The sequence below is a fragment of the Brachionichthys hirsutus genome, chromosome 4, assembly GCF_040956055.1.
Source record: "Brachionichthys hirsutus isolate HB-005 chromosome 4, CSIRO-AGI_Bhir_v1, whole genome shotgun sequence".
Taxonomy (NCBI): domain Eukaryota; kingdom Metazoa; phylum Chordata; class Actinopteri; order Lophiiformes; family Brachionichthyidae; genus Brachionichthys; species Brachionichthys hirsutus.
This window is the reverse complement of record NC_090900.1, coordinates 10,573,000-10,597,619: the sequence shown is the minus strand read 5'-3', so window position 1 is coordinate 10,597,619 and position 24,620 is coordinate 10,573,000. Positions and strand designations below refer to the sequence as shown.

The 24,620-nt window shown below is 39.1% G+C and overlaps 1 protein-coding gene across 1 annotated transcript in view; it reads left to right on the top strand.

Moving 5' to 3' along the window:
• Window positions 1-24,620, top strand: part of cfap299 (cilia and flagella associated protein 299) — a 60,587-nt gene that overhangs the window by 23,020 nt on the left and 12,947 nt on the right. The window contains exon 4 of the mRNA XM_068738805.1: window positions 22,098-22,240. Coding sequence (XP_068594906.1) covers window positions 22,098-22,240 — 143 coding nt within the window. The remainder of the gene's footprint in view (window positions 1-22,097; window positions 22,241-24,620) is intronic.

The following is a 24,620-nucleotide window of genomic DNA, read 5'->3' as shown; positions in this document are numbered from 1 at the left end:
GAAAATCAGATTCTATCACACCTTGCTATGGTATATTCTTGAAGCACTTCCAAATTCATGAAGTAATCATTTTGGATAACTCCTGTAGGTATCCTCATAAGGAATCCATTTACGGTCAAAACCCAAATTGGGAATTCCACAAATGCTTGTCCTTTCTTATCAACATATGGAGTACATTCTTCAGAATTTTCTTTGTTTTATCATTACACACTGGGCTGCTTTGGCTGTGTATTATTGCACCTGGGTAAATACGGGACGGCATCTCTCCTACTTAGAGCTGAGAGCATGTCTTTCAGAGGCTTCCAGATTTCAGCCCCTTTACCTCCTCACCTTGTCTTTGGCTCGGTCTCGTACTTCACCGCTATCTAAGAGCAAGTCCAGGAGGTTGTGTTTTTGATTAGTACCCCGAGAGACCAGCTGCTGTTGATGGGCAGTTTCCCATCAGGTCATTGTTTGTGCCTCCCTGTTTCCTTTATGCAGTCCAGCACAAATACCAAATATTTGAGCTAATCGTTTGACTTTCAAGATTCTAAAATCTAGAAAGGCCAAATTCTCAGCATATTTTAATGTAATCGAAATGCATATTAACACATGTATGTGCTTCTCGCCAGAGAAAATACAGATGTTTGAGTCTGTTATCAAATTCAGAGGATATGGGTTTGGAGCTACCTGCTAATAAGTCAGTAACATATAATCAATCTCATGGCGTGTTTTTATTTTTGGTGACTCAGTTATACATCTCATCCAAGTACTGTATTATGTATTAAAGTGTTACTTTGTGTTCTTAGAAAATGAGCACCAAAATAAAATACAAACAAACTTTCTTAGAGGTACAACAAGGTAATTAAAACTCAATAAAAAGTCACACGCATTACATGTGGTAAAACAAGAAAGACTTCAAGGGTCATATACAAATTAACCAAAACCAAAGTGTCATGTTGAGAATTTGTCCAACACTACTATATGCTACATTAAGTAGGTGCTGAAAGAGGATGAGAATGAAAATGCTGATAACTGTCAGAAAAGCAGAATGTAACCAATTTATGTTATGTCTTTGTCTTGTGTTCTTCCTTTTCAATCATATTTTTTCATTCCAGCCTTTAGCGAAATTAGTGATGTAGCAGGACACCAGAGTAGTCTGGTTCATTCATTTCAGAGTTAGTTGTCTCCCTGTCTTTCTAATCATGTGCGCTGTTTACTCTCTCATGTGTTATATGTTACAAGCAAATATACAGTATCAGAGGAAGAGGAAACAAGACAGGTTTCTGTTTCATATTTGACTTTGCTAGTCAAGTGGGGCACTGTGATAACTGACAGCCTGTGTCTGTGCTACACTAAGGAAAGACAGGGTGGTTTGATTTGCACTCTGTTATATTGGTAAACTTTGTCAAGAACACATATCCAGATGTGTTAACATTTTGTTTACATATTGTACTAAACATTAGAAACATCCCTGCTGGGAAGACTTCACACAGGAAGTGCTACATTTTCCAGCTACAGTAACATCAGCTTGTTTCAAGTAAATTGAGGAAGAAGTGGAACATTAGCATTAAGCATCATTTGTTTAATATATATATATATACACACGCACCTCTGCATTTGAAATTTCTTTTCAGTCCAACACAGAAACTGCTGGTCTCAAAAGTGACTAAATAAAGTTTATTACAGGAGGTTAGTACACGGAATTTTCTTTCTCCCATCCAAATCACACCCATATCCAAAACTAACATTTGACCACAGCTACCACAGTAGCTGGCCAGAGCTCACCTATTGCTTTAACTATTTTCTTTAGTTACTTACCAAAGTGGCTGGTACGGTAGATAAACCTCCAAACCACAGCTAGAATTGCCTTAGCTGAGGCCTGCTTTTTACTTTCCATCCTGTCCTCTCATTCCTTTTCAATGTTGTGCCCTAACAGTACTTTCAGCTCAGCTTATTTATCAGCTGTGTGTTTCCAGCCACCATCTGGTTCAGCTGATATCACAGTGCGGACCCCCCCATTTATATCATCCCCTATGTCAGAAAAAACAACATCTACTCATCTTGTCTTAGCAGAAAATGGTCTGATATCAGGCAGGAGGAACCAGGAAAAGGGATGAATAGGATATGCATGTTTGTACAACCAGACATGTGTGTGGTTCTTGTTGCTTTGGACATTGTTAGTTATCTTAAAACACAATCATCCCCAGCCCACCCCCGACCCCTTTAGTTATTTTAGAGCCACAGGAAGCAGAGATCAAACAAAATCATAGTTTCCATTATACTTTGGCTTTTTGCAGAGCTAAACTGAAGTGCATTTCATGGTAAAAAAAAAAAAAAAGAAGAGTAAAAACACTGTGAATTCCTTGTGCTGCAGTGTGACAGCCCGCAATTGCAGGAGTCGCATAGCAAGCCCAAAGGGGGAGCTTCTCAGCAGAGCTCTAGGCCAAATAAAACAGAAGCATGTTTGAACACCTATTTCCACTGGGAAGGGGGTGGGGGGGGAGTTCTGCACGCTTTAATCAGGATCTTAAAACAGGCAAGCCTTTGATAAAGAGTCTACCCTGTGCATTTATCTTATTCCTCTGAAGCCTCTGCTGGATTATGTCATCCACCACTTTGATCCTACTGTTTTGAAGCGTGGTGCCGGATGAATCCCTGCAACCGATAACACACTGGTTAAGTTGTGATATTGCGAAATAAAAATTTAAAAAACAAGAGCCCTGACCAAACTTTCCCTCGCTCACCACCACATCCAAATGCATGATTGTGTTTAGTATGTCGTACCACCCAAATTTTATTGTATTTTTTTCCTGTGTGGAAACAGTGCCGTGCATTTTGCATTTTGCATGCGCTATCACAAACATCACCTCCTGGTTAAAGAGGAGCTCTGACATGCTGCTGCCCTACAATGCGTGAGGTCAACAACATTTGACTTGGATGTGTTCCTGGTGATGAGGCCAAACCCTGCAACAGGCCTCTTGGCAGATCTCATGCCTGAATGCTTTTGAATAATGCTGATCAGAGCTAAACTGGACCGGACCATACCCATAACAGACTGGGCTCCAATCTGTGCATCAGCAGTCAGTGGCAACTCTTCTTCTGCGCCTTCTCAAGTTATCATGCAGTTCAATTTCCATCAATGCTCAGACTGATATGTTTTGAACTGTCTATCTGAGACCCAAATCTTCCAGTTGTTGCCTGGAGCATTTGTCATTCAGTAACAAAAGCTCACATGTACTGGAATTTATGCTGTAGTGACATCATAAGATTTTTTTTTTTTAGATATCTACACAGAAAAAAATGGTAATTGATCATGAGCAGCTTAAAAATGAGTCTTTTGCAGACAGTAAATAAAACCCCAATGAAAATTCAACACAGGGCTGTCCACAGCTTTTTACAAGGTGAACTTTCTTGAAGTGCAAATGGGAACCTCAGACAAATAGGACAAATTTATCATTTTTTTCAGCTTCATATTCTGAATCACCACCATTTACAATGAGCTTGTATTTGAAGAGTTATCCCAGTTCACAGTTCCTGAAAAGAATCAGAGCCAAATAATGTGATTGAAGACAATGGGGATATTGAGAATTACTTTGCGTCATTAGGGAAGACCAGGATTAGCAGCGACTTCCTGCTCAGAGCCAGACCAGCTTGTGATGTTGGCATTAAAAAGAGACGATAACATTTTGAATGGATACCTTGAACAGGCCAGCCACAGGGGGCATGTTTTCTTTCCCATGACACATTGGAGCTGCCACTTAACCCACGCAGAGCAATTTCAGTCCACCTCCTTTTCCTTCCCCCTTAGGGCCAACTGACGGATCATAAACTGATACTAAACAAAGAGCTTGCAAAGAGAAATTTACGATAATGGTTTGTAAAATAACTTTCAAATTACAAGGAGGTGAAGTGCTCTGTTTTGTGTCACAGTGTTGTGGTCACTGCAATACACCTATCTTTTAAGTTACACAGGTGCTAGCTGTTTGGTAAAGAGCTCTGAGCCACTTGACCCCATTATCATGGAATGTTATCGTTAGCTAGCTCACTGTACCACAGAGCCACATTCATTTATGACTGCTGTTTGTTGCAATTTCACACCAAAATCTTGAACAATTTCACATTTAATAGCATCTTAATTTATTTGTAATTATTTAAATCAAGATTTATCAAAAATATAATTAAAATATTTTATTTAATTGTTTCATAAGTCCCAAAACAATGACAGCAAAACCTACCTGCCCGTCACCAGACAGCAACACAAGGTAACATCAAATGTTTTGTGCTGTGTCGCATACTGTTGGAGCAGTAATTAAATATTAAGAAAATATTATAGTTACTGTATGTTGAAAGTTTGTGAAACAGATGGGATGAAAATACCCTTCTACAGTAATTTTCAAATTGTTATGATCAGAAATATGGTTATGCTTTAAAATTAAACTTAAGTGGAACCACATTTGAGATCATGTGCCGCCTTGTTTTCAAGCTTCAGCTGTAAGGTTTCATGTGCATTGACTGTTTAGATTTACAGCTTTCACCTCGTTGTGTACCATTCATAAGCTAAACAAGTCATCTGAATTTCTAAACAATGATTGGTTTAAGTTCTAAGAGCCTGTCAATGTTACGGAAATGTCTTTGCTGGAACTTAAGCCTCTGTTAAGAGTGTGTTCATCCAGGCATGTAACGTTTTAACCCTCTCTCAGAGTAAACCCAACTAATATATGCTTCTCAAAATAAACACAGACCCTTGCATATGAAGTGGGCAAGGAATAACTGCAGCGGTAGCTTAAAGGTTAGCTGTGCACTTGCATCCAGGAGATCAGCAGTATTAAATGCTGTAAAAGGCAAAAAAAAAAGGCATTGTTCGAGAAGTGAATGGTAAATGGTTGATGTTCAAGCGTAACCAGTAGAACTCAGAGTCCAATGGTTGAACTCTGGTCTTTACTGGGGAGCGTCAAGTGTCCAATTGCAGATGCACGGAAGTACTGTATACTGATGATATTCTGTAACTTCATGTGGTCTCCTTAGAATATTTGCATTAAATAAAGTAAGAAGGATTTTCTTTCACTGTCTGAACATTGGCAGAATGGCCCGCATGGGCATGTAGCAAGGAAGCAGTGGATGTAGTATATGTGAATAAGCAAACCAGGAATATTTGTCACTTTTTAAAATATTACCAGATGATAATTCATTTTAACCATCAATTAAAATAAGTTGAACAATGTGATGAACTACAAAAGAAAGGATGAATCTTTGAAGAAGATCCGTAAAGTGACAGAGCATCCCTTTTTTTAACCACTTTCCTTAGCATCCAGAGATTGTCAGGATTTTAATAAAATACACATAAATGACCCGACAGATGCCTCATTGAGATGGTTGGCATTCTTGCTACTTTCCCTGACATGTTTGGTCTGTAACGAACAGGCTTTGAAAGCTTCTGTCAACGGCAGAAATGCCTAATAAAGTAGAAGGAGTTTGTCTCAGGTCAAAAGAATTAACCTCTAGTTGTGTGCGTGGCTAAATTTGGGTCAGTCAAGGAGCATGATAGTCAGGTCTTTCAAGTTTTATTCTGGGTCCCTCCCACTCTTTAAGACACACTTCAGGTAATTTTGCGCACCCTGCATGGTATGTGTGAGATTTCCTCCTCTTCCGCCCACACACCTATTGTTCCTCACGTAAGGACTCTCAGCATATTTTCAGATTAGCTGACACTGAGGCTTGGGGGTAATGTGGCATTACAGCCAAAGCATGTTCATCTTTGATGCGCATTGCTGTTATTATTATTATTGGCAGGTGGATAACATGACATTGGTATATTCCATACATTAATTTTACTTACGGGGCAGTGCTATCTGCAGAACCATCAAGAAAAAATTATAAAATAAATTCATAATGTGAATCCATAAAATTGGGCAAATATGATGTGGTTTATAGCACTAGGTTGACTGCACCAGGTCCAAAACCACCTGTATGGAATAAAACATTTAGCTAGAAAAATCCTCACCTTGATTAAATGTGACAATATTTTAGATGAATGATGGGGTGTATCTGGATATGTCTTTATCACGCCAATACAACAAGAACACTTTGAAAATTTGAGAGTGCTTTGTCAAGATGGCAGAATGACAGCACAGCACCATTAGTCCTGTTTGAGCTGTTTGACATGCAGATGTTTCTGATGGTAGTAGTAACTTATTAACTGATACAATGGTTGCATCAGCTTTTGCAGCGCCTCGTACAGATTGCGTAACGACATCACAACAGTTGCATTGTTCAGGGACCATGGAAGCACAACGCGTGACAGTGTTACCATGAGTACCTCTGCAAAACTGCTGCAATATTAAAGACCATACAAACAGCCTATTCTGTACAGTAATGTGTAGAATGGACACTGCACACGTTTAAAAAAATGGACAAGTCTACAGGCAGAAGCTTATAAATCAAAGCAGCGGAGCTTTGCAAGACCATTGTTCTTTATTTCAAAGGATAGTCATTGATAGTTGATGGTTTGCATTTCAGCTGTAAATGTCTGTGCACATTGTTCAATTTTGATCCAGTAAAACAAAATCAACATGTCTGTCATTATTACAGCATACTTAAAGATCAATGATCAATAGCAGCCATTAATTATTAATTGAATATAAAAATATATTTTGCAGACCCAAATCAGTATTTTTGTAAATGAAACTGCTGCTATCCTGACATATAATTTGAGCATCATTTTAGAGCTGCAGCACATGAGGGGGCTATGCACATAGCACAGTCACTAAAATTGTGCAGAGGCCTAAGCTTTGAAGAAATGCAGCTCTCCATATCTCTTATATTACCACATGCAATTATATATATATATATATATATATGTAGTTTTCTTTATCCTGAAGCCTATCTGCATCTTCAAAGACTGTTCACAACCTTCTCCTGCTGTGTTTATTTCTGTCTGCTCAACCTATAATTACCAAACACAATATCAATCTCTTGCAGGGCTTTCATTTGTTAGTGTTTGATCACCTACATTATTATCTGCATTTTGCATCCAATAAAACCGTACCACATTAGGGAACATATATATTCAGATATAATTAAAGTATTTTTCCATTCCTCTGACAGAAAGTGGAATAATAGGATCATGTTAACGTCTGTACTAAATTTGGTCATAATGTTGCCTCATTTGCTTCTTCAAATAGTTTTTTTTCCAATTTAAATCAGACTTAATTACAAGGCTAGTATGTAAATCTTTGAAGTTTGCAATGTAGCTGTATGTGTGCCATTGCAACGCCTAACCACAAATGTTCTGCATGGTGAATAACCTTGTGCGTTGCACTTATAGTCGAGATAATAATGTTCTGTAGGAATCAGCCTTTAACAAACATGCCCAACACGAACTCCAGGAACTAAAGTAATTGAATTGAGTGCAAACATTTTTGCTTAAGCTCTGCCCAGCCCATCCCCCAGCAGTCATTTGTCTGTCTAAAGAACTGATTGTGCTATGTACACTTTCCCTTTTCAAAGTCTTACACCTGCAGCTTTGTCTGCCTGGGAATTTGTCCACAAATACAAGACTGTGATAACCTTGCACCTGTTTAATAAGTTATTTTAAGCCTGGTAAACAGCAATCATGGAACAGCTCATCATTACAACTCGAGCAGAGCCTATCAGAGCTGCTGTGTCTTTGTTTCAGTGCCTGCAATTCTCTGCACAGCTGCAAAAGCTTTCTTCCAAGTTAGACTAGGCAAGCTTTTAATGGGCATCGTAGTTAAAATAATTTCTTGTGGCTTTTAAAACAGACAAAAAATTATCCTGAACTTTTAAAAGTAGGGTCAGAGGATAAAGTGCAGATACTTGTAGCTCAATTTTCTTTTGCATTACGTGCATTCTCTCAGAATCACATTTGCTACGCTTTCACATTATTAAAACTAGAAAAACACTCAAAGAGCGCAAACCTCCACCAAGGTACAAAAAAATATATAATAATAATAATAACTCCTGGATTCCAGATGGTGATCTGGAATCCATCAAACGGTTACAAATTGTCAAAAGGTTATAAATTGTTCTTGTATAATTGTTCATCTTCATTTTCTTAACCGCTTTATCCATTACCGGGTCACGGGTCGTGCTGGAGCCTATCCCAGAAGTCAACGGGCGAGAGGTGTGGTACACCCTGGACAAACCGCCAGTTCATTGCAGGGCCACACACAGACAGACAATCATTCTCTCACACACACACACAAGTTAGCGTAACCAATTAAACTGATTTGCATGTATTTGGTGGTGGGAGGAAGTCGGAGAACCCAGAGAGAACCCACGTAGACACGGGGAGAACATGCAAACGCCTCACAGAAAGCCTGAGAGTTGAACTCGAACCTGTGACCTTCTTGCTGTGAGGCAACAGCGCCGACCTCTGCGCCACCGATTTCAACTTACGTTGCTTTATTCCAAGATGAGCCCGACCCAGCCTTTCTGCTCACAAGCGGATTATCAAATATATATTTTGCTCCTAAACAATTCATAGCTGCACATTTTGGTCCTGCTTGCAGTCTCAGCTTGTACATTTTATTTTGAAATAGCTTTTGAAGGAGCAACATTAGCATTCCTTTTTCATTACTGTCAACTTTCTGTCCACTCAATGAATTAAAATTATTATATATATTATATTATCAATCATCGCTGAGGGAGATAGCTCTTTAGTTGATCAGTCTCCTGTGCTTACCAGTAAGTCACTAACCCTGCCAGTCATTTGGTGCTCTGTAGTTCTTTTCTTTTTACTGGCTTGGCTGCCAGTCAATTTCAAATGAAGTAAAATTTGGCAACAGAAGTTCCGACTGATGAATTTTGAAAGTTGTCTTTGACTTCTACATGTCCTGTCCAAGACTTGAGGAATAGAATTTGGCACGAAGAAGACGTATAGGACAACTTACAGTGAATGGAAGCATTTGGCTTGAGTTATTTTGATGAACATATGGGCCATTGGCAGAATCACTGAAGCCTGATACTTTTTTAGTTACAAGGTGGCGGGTGTAACCCCGAGACCACCATGCTGCCTGAAACATGCCAATGGTTCTTGGCTAGACATTGTTCTGTTCTTGAATGTTAACAGACCCGATACAGTGGCACGCAATAATGTCACGTGTGGCAAGAAAAGGTGGTTCTTATTATCTCATGGACAGAAATCAATATGTGTGTTTTCATGTGAATTTGTGTTTGTGCTGTCTTACACACATTCAATTGTGTGTATGTATTTGTAGTATATATGAGGTCAGCAGGCAGGGACTTTCCCTCTGTTTGGAATGAATCCCTGCTTGCACTACCCAGATTAATCTGCAGTGGAAACAGGAGCTGACAATTACAAAAGTGCATTTTCACTTCAAAGGCTAAAAGAGGGGCCACCTGCACCAGACACACACCACAAATGCTGACATGCCAAATGGGAATCCTGGAGACGACTGTTGAAATATCTCAGAAGGCCTTTTAAAATAGTGCATGACATACTTGCTTTAAACAGGAAGGCAATTGTTTTATGTCTGCAAATTACGATTTGGTAGACTTGCTAAGATCAGACTAATCTCCAAATATTTTAGGAGGAAACTGTGCCCCACCCAACTACTTTGAAGTGTGTTTTTTTGTCAAAGGATTGACAGTTTAGACTAAAACATGAAAAGAGGCAACAAGAGGAAGTGGAGTTTATGGCATGGAGAGAGACTGTCTGCTGCAGAAAGAAAGTTCCATTTGCTCAGAGTGGATTCAGAATCATTCTTAAGTCATACAGTATTTTGTGAGGTCCATGTTGCCAGTGCCTAGGGGCTCTCATCACTGCACACAGTGATTTGGTGAGCGTAAAACTCATCACAGTAACTCCTAGATTATTTTATGACAATATGTTATTCTTCTGATCTACAGCTAGAGATTATTTTTAAAAGTAATTTTAGCATATTAATAAAAATATACAATTTTAAATAAATGCTTAATTAATGAATAACATCAATAAGCCCTTTATTATGAAAGGTTATGTGTGAAATGGGTGAACTAGTGAACCAGCTCATCGGTATTGTCTCAAGGTTTGTAATCCCAGACGTACGTACTTAAACATTTTATAACTTTATATGGGCAGTGAGTGACGCTGTTGTCTCACAACAAGAAGGTTTCCGGTTCCATTCCCTTCTGTGTGGAATTTCTATGTTCTCCCCGTGTCCAGGTTCTCTGCCCCCCCCCCAATAACAAAAAAACATTAAATTTAGGTACATTGGTCAAACCAAGAAGGGCGGCCCGGTGATGCAGTCGTAAGCACTGTTGCCTCACAGCGAGATGGTCGTGGGTTCGTCTCCGACTTGTGGCCTGTGAGGAGTTTGCATGTTCTCCCCGTGTCTGCGTGGGTTCTCTCCGGGTTCTCCGGCTTCCTCCCACCACCAAAAACATGCAGCCTAGGCTGATTGGTGACACTAAATTGCCCGTAAGTGTGAGTGGCTGATTGTCTGTCTCTGTGTTGCCCTGCGATGGACTGGTGGCTTGTCCAGGGTGTACCCCGCCTCTCACCCGTTGACTGCTGAGATTGGCTCCAGCTTGGCCCGCGACCCGATGACGGAATAAGCAGTTTGGAAAATGAATGAATGAATGGTCAAACCAAATTGTGTGAGTGTGAGCACTTGTTAGTCCTTCGTGTGGCCTGTGGCCTGTAGTCTGTAGTCAAGTGGAATAGGCTCCAGCAGACCAGATTTTACATGCAAAATGGAGAAGCGGCTGTAGAAATTGTCTTATCTACAAGATAGATAACTTTATAAGCAAATTGCAGTAAATCTCAAACATCATGACTCTACTCTGCTCTTCTGGCATTCCCACTCGTTCCATCTTAACTAAGAATACAATTAATTATGTGCCAATGCAATTTAATCATTTGCCTATTACAAAATGCATGTGGTGAAATTGTTTTTATTGAATTAACGTGTGTATTTTTGGATTAATTTGAATTTGCAAAAATCATTTTAAACAAATCCAAATAGGACAATTTGTTAAATTAGCTGATCCTGTATGCAAATCATTTGATCTTTCTGATGCCACTGAACCAGATAGAGATAAAGGTACTGACAAGATATCTAATTTCATGCATATCTACTTCCTCTCCACTATGTAATAATATGTTCTTATGTTCTAATGTAGTGTTGACATATGCTTTCTAAGGGTGATTGAGAATCACCTAAGACTTCTTTTTGCAACTGTTCTCTATTGACCATTACTGAAAATTGATTTAAATCCAATGCTGTTGTCACAATGACATTAAAATCATTTTACTGCGGATCCTCAGATTCCAGTCAGAAATTTCAGTAAGTGTTATGCAGTCTCTACCGCTGCATCATCATCTTCGTGCGGTTACTGTTGTCAGCGTCTATGCCTAAAACTGTAGCTTTGTGAAGTCGGTGCACTGTGCGTGTCTGTTGAGCTGCAGATGCACCATGTATTTACCTCCGCTCAAAAATCCTTTAAAGCCTCCGCCTCAAATAACAGGAAGGGAGTGCGCACGAAAATAAAGTTGTGTGTGGCAGGCTTGGTTGTGCCCACTTGAGAATGATGGGCACTGTGTAATTTTTGCATAAATGTTCTACGAGTCACAGTACAATGATTTGAATAACATTCATAAGGAGTTTTCCTCAAGATGATACTGAGAAATATTTGAGCCCACTATGGGTAGGTGATGTGTTTGCAATATGTTTGTCACGTTCTGTTTTGGCATCAGCTGGTGTGTGTCATCTCTGTGTACAATAGCTTTGAATCTTGAATCTTGACCCAGAAAAAAAATACAATTACACTGGCATTATTTATCGTTGCATTTTAGAGTAAAAATATTTACACTGAATGTAAAACCAGTAACATATCAGTTTCAGTAAAAATAATCTTGCTCCTCCACAGTGTTGAATCAGTTGTCACAAATGATATGGCATCAACCACAGATGGTACCACTGTTTGCATGCCCCTTTTTCACAGACAAATGAGAAGTAAAATCAGCTACAGTTGCCTCAAGGTCTTGCCTTTGCTCCCTCAAGAAAACACAGAAGTTTATTAGACTTTGCGCAGTTTCCCATTAAAAAACGATAGATAGGAAAACCTCAAGACTCTGAAGTCAAACACACACATACACATACACACACACACACTCAGGCATGGTATATGCTTGCTCTACAAGTCATACAATGTGTTACCATTTTCATGCAGCTGCAAAAGCAGATCTATGTGTGTAAGCACTTCATTCAGTGTGTCTTTTTTTGTGGGAAAGATGAGTAAGAAAAGTTCAATTGCAGTCGAAAAAGAGAAATGATACTAAATGATTAAAGATGTATGACACAGACTAAGTAGTATAAATTTACGCTAAACAAGGATCATGGAATGTACATTTGTAATCAGACTAGATTTCTGGTCTTCTTTTTCTCTAACTCCAAGTATCCTTATTTTCTAATACGGATTATGGCCAAGTGCTTGTGAAGTATCATAGTGATTTTGATGCAAGACATTTTTGACATTATTGTTGAGTTCATGTTTATTAGACATGTCCCACTTTAGAGGTTAAAAATGTCATAAACGTGTATTTTTTATTTCAAATTGGAATGTCTTTTTTTTTTTTATCACAGGTATATTTTCGTGACATTTACATAGAGCCCGTGCATGTGGACAGCTGCTGCAATACATCAGCAGTTTATAGAAGAAATGTAACAGAGCGGATTAAAGAGGCAGCAAAATTAATAAACAAAGCCAGTTTTTGTTTTTTGGTAAACAGACATTCACCAGTATAGAAGTGACTTGTTGCACTGCCTTCTGATATTTTAGTTTATACTTGCATTCTTCCCACTGTTATTTTTACGCCAGTGGAATGTTGAAAATGACTGTAGGAGTGAAGGGGAGGAAAAGATATGCCTTCCTTGGTCACTCTGGTGTCTGAAATGTGTAGTTGAGATGCCGTTTGACTGGTTTGTGTTTTGACCACATGTGCCAGACCCGCCTGCTATTCTCAACCAGTAATTCGTCCCTGAATTTTGGGCCAGGATTTGTTCTCTTTCAGGGAGCAGAGATGTTACCCTTTTTCTGTAACAGAGCTCTGCACCAAACCATTTAAGTGATGCCACCTGTCAGCCTGACAGCTTATTTTCCATATGGGAAGACCTTTATCAGCTGCAGTTGTGGGACCTGGAAAATGTCTGCACCTGCCAAGTATTCCAAACCTTTAACAGGTTGCACACACTAGAGTGAGTCTATTGCTTCACGGTGAGTTTATGGACACTGCTAGTTAGTTGTTAAGGTAATAGGAAAAGTCTCGAAAAAATGGCTTTCCACAAGATACTCATTTCCAGTGTTTTGAACTGTGCAGCAGATGGTACACAAATGCTCAGCTTGAAAAGAATTTGATTATTGTTTGCTTGCATGACTGCAAACATCTGCACAAATACATTTGCTTGTAGATCAGAAATGATACTGATGCTTTTTCTGTCAAACTACAATCTCTTCATGCAGTCATGTCTACTCGACATTATGCTGTTGCAATGCATTGCTTACAGGGAAAAAGAATACTCTCAAGTCTCAACACAATACACAATTCACAGTCGATGTTAGCCAATGCGATTGCAGCAAAAAGAGCACGGCTCCCTCATGGGCCAAAAAAAGGCAGTTTTAATAGAATTCTTTAAACACCAATTGTGAAAACAGGATAGAATTTTCTGTTTCTGAGTGCCCTGTAATTTGAAGTGTGTGGGTTCAAGCTACTTATTTTGTGGTGATGGCTTTACTGGTGAGTTCTCCAAAAAAGAGCAATGCAGAGGCCAATGCAGCCGAGGGTTGAGCTAGCTGCCCTGTCTTACTTACTGACTGACCGAGCTGCTTCCCCTTTGGTATCTGGTCACAGTTGTTCTGCCTTCATGGCTAACCTCACTGGGCGTAACTCTCCACCATTGGGTGTTTAGAAAGCCCAATAGGAGGACACCTGTTTCAGGATTTATTTATTCCGTTTATTGCACAAACAGCCATGCAAAGTGTTTATGGATGCAGATGGAGAGCACTTGGGATAAACAAATGCACAAATCTTCTTTTTCACTAAACTGTCGTATAAACAACGACTAAACATTACCATTTCCTCTTCTTTTTTTTTGCTAAACTGACATCTAAACAACAACCAAACATTCCATATCCTACAATCTGTATTTACCATGCATCACCAAACAGGCTATATACGTTGTGGCATTGCATTAATGTTGAACGTGGGCTTCATGTCACATATCCTCCATGGGCTGTTTGGCATTCTTTCTTCTGCATACTTGAACTTCCCAGAATTCCAAACAAGGAAAGTTCCTGTGGTTCTCAAGGATATAAAATGACAAACAAATGAACAACAAAAACCCTCTTACATAGTACATGAACCAATGTGCTCTTTGTTTTACATATGCAAAACCACAAACATGTATGTGCACTCTTTCAACACTGATTTGAATATCAGGAAGAAAAACAACATAAAACTAAATCCTGTGGTAATTTGACAATGGATTCATTTATTTTTGTTGTATAGACTTTTTGAGGACTGACATGAAGTCAGCAGCAAAGAATAAATGATTCAACGATCATAAGAAATCAAAAAGAGAAATATCCTCTTTTGCAGTCATACATTTCATTGAAGAAAGTTAAAAGTTTCTTTGCACCATTTGGTGTGGCCTGGCCATTCTTTGTGCAGGCTTTAGGAGAGTACAGATATAACATTAAACCACACTGGAGGGGAAGAAGTACTTTTGAACATTTGAGTTTTGCATTTTTGTGTCCGGTGCCAAGACATCTGTTTAGTGGCACACCCTGTAATTATGAAAGAATGATTATTTTCATCCTTATTGTAAGCAAACACAATAAGGCCTGCTATGACAAACACACAATAGCTCCTGAATTATTTTCTTCAGCATGGCACAGTGACGGAAACAACAGGGTTTAAATTATGGTTGAAAATGTGTACACGTGTGTGTGTGTGTGTAGAGATGGATGGATGGGTGGCTAGATAGATAGATAACATGTATGTACGTGATTAACTGCCCATGAATAATAAACAGCATGCATGTTGTGAATATTGGGACTGTATGATGCAGAAAAAAAACAATATTGCAATGTCAAATTGTTCCAGTGTTTTACGTCAGTGACCCACTGAATGTGTGGAAACAATCAAAGTCTTTATTTATTCTTGAAAAAATGGGCTTGTTTTAAAATGAAACTCAGATTTTGATTTTTTAGAATGAGGGGTGGCTGCAGTCTATCAGCAGCACATTTTAATGGCTGTGAAGAGAGGGTATGTTAAACGGTGCTCAACGAGATTATGGTGACTCATAGCGCTATACAAACATCTCACAAACTCACTCATGTATCCCAAAAACACACTCCAACACATTTGTGCCTTGGTTTAACCCAGAATCAGGGGGAAACACCTTAAGTGGTTTAGTCAAAATTCCACTCACTGAAAACTCTAATATAAAAGTCACTAATGGGCAACTTTCTCTTTGAAAATAATATATTTTATGATGAACTGTTTTAGGAACTTTCCAAGCAAGGTGAAATGCAATATATATTCTGGCGTATTAATTAATGTTCTTAGAGGAACCCATCGGTGGTATGTCATTAGTATTATTACCTTCGGTGAGGTACAGATATGTTTAAAATAGCCTTTTCCACTTTTCAGCCTGATGAGGTAAAAACTGTTGAACCCATGGTATCTGCTCAACTGAGTGACATTTTAGTTTTATAGATATTTTTAAGTTTAAACCATTCTGTGTTTCCATACATGTGTGTGATTAAGAACATGAAAGGCTTCTTTTAGTGTTACATTCACATTGAAGACAGAACAGTCAAGCGCTGGCTAATGTAGCTTAGTGACTGTAATGACCTGGTACATTTCCTACAAACTCTTCAGTGAGTAAGTTCTGGCTCTGGATCACATATTCTGCAGGATGTGTAATTCGGGTCGATCCCCTCGGATGCAACACACCATAGCACATATGGTTTCTACCGTCACTTCCATTACGAAAGCAGGCTGTGTGAACTTGTTTCCAAGTCAAATAGGTAATCATCTTTGCCCTACTCCTGAGGCCCCCTCCAAACTCTCTGGAAAACAGTCAATCATACATCAGCAGATGCTGGGTGTGCATTACAGCTAAACATATTGGAAAAGAAAAAGGATAGATATTATGGAAATCTAAAAAAAGAGGTCAAAAAAGCCGACTTCCATATTTTTTGGACAAAAAACAATATTTAGTTTTTCACACAGTAATCTAAAATGATGGGAATGTATGGTATTCATTTTGAACATATTTATTGCCACTGCAAATTGCATTAGTCTTATTACAGTTACGTCATTTAAACAAGTGGTGAGTGGAGCAGAGTGTAGCAGCTTGCCTAACACTTCAGTGCTCATATAGAAAGGGGATAACTGGGAGCATGACTCTAAGTCATCTTATTTAAAATACAGGTAATATTATAATTTGATTTCTAACCTTAGTTAGTAGTAAAATACTACTGTTTTTATGTTACTCCATTGACACAATTTTCTCTATGTAGCGCTGGATATCCCTTGGTGACACACACACACCAAGGGATATCCAGTGAGGGGATAAGGGTAAAGACTTCCAGAAAAAGGGCTTCCACCTCAAAACATTCCTGCAGTACAGGCCGTGTTTTCCTTACCCCAACAAATTTACACAGTTGTTAGTGATGGCCCGGGATTCCTCCTGAAGCACAGCCCACCAATAATAAACAGTATGGCAGCTGACACCGCAAGACACCTGCACAGCTCCCTGACACTGCAGGATTGTTCCCAGGGACTGGGAGGGCTGGTGTAAGCAGAGGTGGGCTGCAGAATGAGGGGACGAGAGGGCAACGGGGGGCCAGGAGGTTTGTGGTGTCAATGTGTGTGTTTGTGAGTGTGGGGGAGGACGGATTGGCGTAGTTACACTAAAAACACACTGTTATACACAGGTTAAGCATCCTGTCCTGGTGACAAACCATACAACACACTTGTAAGTAATTCAAATCAGATTTATATAATTATTTTCCTACTACTACTTCGCTTTCTCGTGTCATATATGATTGCTGTGTAGTATTGAGCATAATTGTTGCCATTTTTGTATTATAACAGACAGTAGCAGCTTTGAGGATGCAGATAACAATGCGAACATGCACAAAATAAACATAATGCTGAAACAACTCAACAATTACGTGAATTAACATAAAAATAATCAACAAACGTATGAAAGTAATTTATTGATCGTGAAGCGCACTCACTTACTGGTTTCAGCCTTACTGTATATCATAATTGTATCATCAGTGACTGATAATATGAAGTCAAATTGCTTTCTTTGATTAATAAGCACAACCTCTACACATGTATATACGGTAGGTGGGTGGTAGTATTCCTGTTTTCAGTTAGTCAATAAATGCAGCACAGGGCACTAATGCAATACTGAACACCATTTGTCCTTTTCTTGCACACACACACAAATAAACACCTGTAGCCGGATATGCATTGAGTTTAACGCTACTCACGCCACAGGAAGTCAGATGGTCCAGCCATTGTGTCTCCACCTGTAGGACATTGTCAAAGCACAAAGGAGGGGCACAGTACGTGTCAACCGGCTGTCGGCTTCTGTTTGACTTGATTTTTTAAATCCCTTTCTTTCAGCCGAGAGGATTTGAAAGATTATCCAAAGGTCTGCGGAAGAGACAGGGTATTCCTCCACAATTTTCACAGACCTCAATAATTATGATTGTCAACACTGTTCAAGTTTCACAGTTTTTCTCTGAGAATATAAACATGTTTATAGTAGATTTATTGAGGGCGGGGTACCCATGAGGATTTGAGATGCTTTATTATGTTTATTGCCTGCATGGATCATGGATTTAAAGGAGACGTTTGGTCTACTGGTTTATGTACCGTTAACCTTTATCTTAAGACCACTAGTGTTTGCCTTACAACCAGCTGAAATTTCAACTGGGAACACACAACTAAAAGAGTTTGAAAAAGAATCAAAGTGAATATTGAGTATCACAAAGAGCCTGAATCTCTACCTGGGACCTACACAGCGCTCAGCTTCACAGACACTAACCGCACTGATGTTTGTCAAAGCGGGGCCTCTCACTTGCTGCCCTGTGAGGTCACAGCACCTGTTCTTGGTAATTGTTGGCAGGTGACGTAAGGACGCCACTTGTTTTCCGTTGTGTAATGTGAAGGTTCCCTGGCTCTCCAAAGTCACGTTGGTTGTTCACGGCAAATAATTTATTCTGACTTCATCGTTTGCTCTGTTTGCTTAAAGTAAAATTAACTTTGACTAAGGCAAATTCCTAAAATAAAAAAATAATTCTGCACTTATTTAGTCATGAAGCTCCATTAACTGCAATGGATCATCACCAAAATGTTATCACGTTCCTGGTAACATTCCCAACATTTTCTGAAAATGTCATCAAGATCCGTCGAGAACTTTTTGAATTATCTTGCTAACAGATGGACAGACAGACGGAAAGACAATGGTTTTTGTGCACCAAGCCAAGCAAACAGTCAGTTCTGTGATAGAGTTAAACAGTCTCATAAATGCTGGATCTTGGTTTGGGTCTCGTTTAAAGTATAAATGCTATCTGTTTTAGAATGCCTTAGCAGTCTTATAGTCCTAGAAACTAGGCAGCTCAGAATCCCTTTGGTGAATCAAAGGCAAAAATAGGACGTCTGTCTTTCTAATATACCAACAGATTTTGTGATAGAAGACTCTCATGGTACAGCTTTGGCCCACAGCCTGCCATAAATCCACATATGCTTTGCAGGGTCACAGATGGCCATCACCTGGCCCAACTGACAGTTGGCTGGCACTTCAATATAAATACAGCTATCCATTCTCACTCAGATTCAAACCCATGAACACTGTAGAATCACTAATATACCTATACTATATGTTTTAACCTGTGGGAGAAAATCATTTGGAGGAAACCTACATAGATTTTGGGTTGCAAAATCCATGTAGAAATACCTCGGTTTGGGGACCTCCTGCTGTGAGGTGACAGTCCTGACTGCTAAACCTCCCTAGTGCCTCCCTGTAGCAATACTACAATCTGGGAAATGGTTATTATCTGTTTTCTCTTAACATTTTTCACGTTGTTTGGTAAAACAAAAAGGCCCAACATTTATCCTTTTATAAGATTGTAAACAAAAAGACATTTGTGCCATAGCACAATATGAGGCCTTTTATTTTCTTTTTTTACATTCTACCTTGGGCTACTCAACCAACTTCCTCAACACCTTGTAGATGGGTGGGTCATGGGTCAGGCAAGCTTAACAGGCATGAATATGTTTGTTCAACCTTGACAGAGGAATGCATTCTGCAAAGTGCCACTGTCATTCTTGTTGTCGTTTTCACATGTATGTTGGGGATTCAATCTTTTTGTTGTTGTTGCAGAATGAGGATGTGCTGTGGAGCGTTTGAAATTTTGAAACAAAAAGAAAGAATTATGTGCAAACTTCAGGTGGGAAATTATTGTTGCTTGTGTTCTTGCTCAATTAATCCATCAATGGTCCTGATATTTATCAGCTTTGTAACAGCAAAAAAAGTTCTAAAAGTTCTAAAATTCCTTAGTTTCTAAGTGGTAAAATGATTGGATTTTTTTACTCAATATACATTTTACACACATACAGTCCTGGAGCGCAGACACAGGGCCTGCAAATATGAAATTAAGGGAGAGAAAGGTGGTGGAAAGAAGGAGCAACTTGTATGGTTTGGTGCCACGCTTGTGAGCGTCTCGACGGTGCTCAGGAGGTGAACTGGCCCCTCTCCAACTACTGGTTCCATTTGATCCACGCTGGTCATGAACTGGCCACCTTCCGGTCCCCAAGCCAAGTCCTTAAGTACCGAGCTACACCGCTTTCCTCCGCGTCATGCATGGTGAACGGTCGTAAGGATGCAAAAAATGCTTTCTAAGTTAGCTGATATCTCAAGAACATTTGTCACACAGAGAAAGAAGTCACCTTGAAGAGGTTGGAATTACTTGAACTGTTACGCAACTGTTTAAGGCCACCTGACAGCTTATTTGCCCCAGTTTGGAGGACTGTTTTTGATAAACATATATATCTTATACTGGATTTATTTTAAGATTTTTACAGAAATAGACAGTTTAAAGTAAGACTAATGCATAATAATATTTATGTTCGAAAACATTCATGTATAAGTCAAAAGTAAGATTTTTCGGTTGCCCAGTGTAGAAAAACAATATGGAACGGGTCATTTAGCAAACAGATCAATTTGATTAACTATTTTTATTTCCTTTACACAAATGTTACTTGCCTCCTTTGCTTTGCTGAATCAAACTGATGATGACTTTTCAAGGCTGGCTGCAGGAGGACAGAAGCCAGTAGATAGGGTATCTGACGTAGGCTTCCAGCCAGCTGTGAACCTGATAGCATCTGTTTTAAATGTTTGAGAGGAGGCAGAGAGAAATGAGCCCTTTTCTTCTGAGCTCTGGAGGGGTAGTTATCTCATGCCTTTTTTAGTAAAAGGATCCACATATGGCCCCCGTCCTGACCATTATTCAGTGCAAATGTGATATTGCTAGCTGAGGTATTCTGCTTGGATTCACTGTGTTTCTGTAGAGAAGTGGGACTCATTCATGCTCGGAGTAAACAAGGAATTAAACACAAAGAGCCCTCCTTTTTTCAAAACAGACAGAAAATAAAGAAGCTTTTTATCTTGGCAGACAAAACATCCTCTTCACACCTGAGTGTGTCTTCTCTTTGGAGATCTTCCCCTCTATTGTCATCCTGTGTTATCTAAACTATCAAATCAACATTAAAAGATAATTTCTTGGCTTGCTGTCACCTGAGGGGATTTTGAAAACCTGCTTTTTCATTTGATTTGTGAGAGTTTAGTGACAAAAACCATTTGTCATATTTTTTCCCCCAGGTTATGCTTGGTTTGAGTGCACTTCAAACACCTGGTCTTTGATGAGCAGCCATGGAACCCACACCTTTAGATTAATCTGCTTAATTTGCATTGGAGTATCTGAGCATTTTTGAACTTATTCGTTTGAATAACAAATTAGTACCGGTATTTGGTTTTGAGAGGTAATCATTTATCATATCCAGAGGTTCTTTATCTTTTAAATATGCTTGTACTAGACAGCAGCACTGTAGTAGAGGGAGAGGTGACAGGAAATGAGGGAGCTAGAGATACAACAGTTGTCTGATCTGTCTGGGAATGATGCTCTTAATGACCATCATTTTAACCTCCAAGCTATTCTTATGCTGTGCTCTGGTATACCAGAATTATGGTTGATTATGTTCAGACTGACCACATTTTATTAAGTATTTTATTAAGTATTGCACCTTTTGGTCTACTTCAGACCAGGCTGACTGTCTGCTGGGCTCTTTTGTCACTAATTTCCATCAAACCATTATACTCTTATCGAGAGTTGGGATGTGGGTCCATTTTAGATCAAAGGCAGTTATTATAGAACACTGAGTTCTGTTCAGTAGTTGTATGCTATAGTTTAAATAATTTGAATCTAAACCGCGGTTTCATTTACGTTGAAAATGCATTAGGATGCCCTACAATAAGATGCATTAATAACTCTAATACTTCTAATACTGAATTCTAAGTTTTTTTTAGCTTGATAAACATTTTAATAGTCTTTTTAGGGCATTATTTGCTTTTGCTTTACTTTTTGTCCTAAACATTATCTCCTAATTTATGTTATTACATTTAAGCTAAGGACTCCACATTCCCTGTCATTTCAAACTACAGTCATGCCTGGACTGTAGGTGTGTTGGAACGGAACTGAGACTTACTGTAAGTTGAAGGATTCAGCTCGAGTCCCACGCACTTAACCGAGCAGGATATTCTGTAGACAGCCCACAAAGATGAGTTTGGGCCATTGCAGGATAGCATTTGCAAAGTCCTTTGATTTGGACTCAAGTCAAATTATAACACGAACCTTTATATTTCAAAGTGGGAGGATTTGTAACCGATCCCCTCTAACTGTCAACTTTTAACAAGTGACATTGGTATTGCTGGCTTTAACTCAAAAGAGGCTTGATAGCCATGATTATTTACACAGAGGGTTTCCTTCTTTTTCTCTCTTTTTTACAGTCAGTCATTTTCATAAGGGATCATAATACCCTTGGACAGGAAGTATCCGGCTATATAGACTACGCCCACAGACTCAAGACCAACGATTTTGAACCATATTTCAGCGGAAAGAAGAGGCTCATGCCAGGACGCTCGGATTTATGGTAAGTCTCCTTCCACTGTGACATGTCCGGGTTGGTTGGGGAGGCCTTAGCTTGAGTGGAATTTGACAAGATTTGAAGGGTAAGGAAATCTTATTATCCAGGATTAAGGACTCATATTGATTTGAGAGACCAATACAGGCTTGGAAGGAACTGCGCAATGGGCCAGTGTATTTAGTATGTACAGTACCAGCACTTATGGCCTTAACATAGATGTGGAATAAGTATGCAATTCCAAAGTAATATTAAGTAGAACCGCCAAAGTTCTGAACCTGTCTGGAAAAGACAGAGTTTATTCGAGTCAAGATGAAAGTGACCTTAAAACATGAGATTGAGATCTTTAATGGGAGGCAAATTTGTCATGACATATTTATATAATAGATTATATTATTATAATAATGCATTGGTTTTATATAGTGCTTTACATTATTTGCATTATTCATTCACTCCATTCTTGGTGGTGGTGAAGCTACTACTGTAGCCACAGCTGCCCTGGGGCAGACTGACAGTAGTGAGGCTGCCACCGGCTCCCGACCACCACCGACATTCACTCGCTCTCTACATTCACACAGGCAGTGTGGGTGAAGTGTCTATCCCAAGGACACAACGACAGTGTACACATGTGCCGGAGCCAATAATCGAACCGCCCACCTCTCGATCATAGGACGACCCACTCAACCACCTGCACCATCATCACCTTGGTGGTCATTGTTGGCCTAATGGTTGCAGGGATTCCTTATGCATTAATCAATAAGTATATCAAGCAGTTGATAGATTACTTTAAGAGGCCCTGCAAACATGTGTGTGTGATCCTTTTTATAGTAGGCCATTACATCTAGGGTAGACAAAATAGTATAAACGTGTATACCAGAAGACATACCAGTGAATGACTGTAGCATCACTTTTCATGAAAACTGATGCTTTGGAAAAACTTTGCCAGCAGTGATTTTCTGAGGCAATTGTAGCATGTACTGTGTGATGAGACATAGATACAAGATGTAATGTAAAATCTGTAGATAAAATAAGGAGATGAATATCAGACCCTAAACATGTTAAAATAGAAATGTTTTGTGTGGTATTGTGTTAAATAGTTATTTTTTAGTTGATTAATTAATTTTCTTGAAGACGAGACAGTCAGTAATCAGTGGTATATGGAAAAGCTACAATGTTTAAAATCTGAAGATTATATACTAGTTGTCCAAAGACACTTTATGGAACATTTTGACAAAGGTCTCTATCCCATTGAAACACTCTGTGCATGGCTATTTTAAGTCTTTAGGTGCTTTGACAAGACACATCGTGTACATTTAGCTAAATAACTACATGCATCCTTGCCAGCAGCATAATTCCTGGCCAAACCTCAAGTGAACTGCTGAACTTACAGGTGTAAGCTAAAGTCTTGTTTGTATCACTCAGTTACTCAGCAAGTAACATCTTTATAATTCATTGTCTATCCAGAGAGCTGTGTACATTTAGAGCTGTCAGCAAATCACTGGAGCCAAAACCATTCCCACATTCCACATACTCGTGCATAGTAACATATTACCAACATTTCAGATAGGTGCAAGAAATATTGTGAGGACAAACACAAGTAGACAAGCAGGGGGATGGGAGTGAGTGTCACATTTTCAGAGTTCAGCCAAATTACATGCATCCCAGATAACCTCGCTGAGAGTGGACAGAACATTGTCCTAATATTTTAATGTAGATAGATTCTCAGGGTAAATTATGCTCATTTTTTCTCATCATCTGAATCACCACTGATTATTTTGGCATACTTTCCAATTTAAGTCAACGCCTGAGAGTCGAGCTTTAAAATAGAGTCCGTCACGGTGAACTCGACAATCAAATAGATTGTAAACAAACTGCCAGCTTTGTCTAAGTATTTGAGATTGAAATTTATGCACACTGAACTCAAGGTCACTTTGTAGCTGATTTATTTTAGAGCTTAATCACATATAACTTCTAAATCAGAAGATTGGGTTTATCACATTCTCCATGACAGCGGAATAAACTCCCTCAGCTGATTAAAAACAGACTGCTGAAAGCATGAGAAAAGGTGAGAAAATGGACCTTGAGTAAAGACTTTTGGTTGTAACTATTGTTTCCATGTTCATGAATGGTCACACCTGTTTAGAGCTAAACATTCTTGTTCTTTATTTCCCTTTAGTCTCTTTTGGCTTTTTCCTCTCGACTCTGTATGTTAAATTGAGGGTTGCTTTGGCCCTCAAGTGATTTGTCGTCATTAATTATTTGTAGTCTATAATAAATACAGATTTGCCAGTCACCTGGCATGGGTGTCTGTCTTTCTGTGTTATGAATCAAATCAGCCCTGCAATGAAATGGTGACTAGTCCAGAGTGTACCCCGCCTCTTGCCCATAG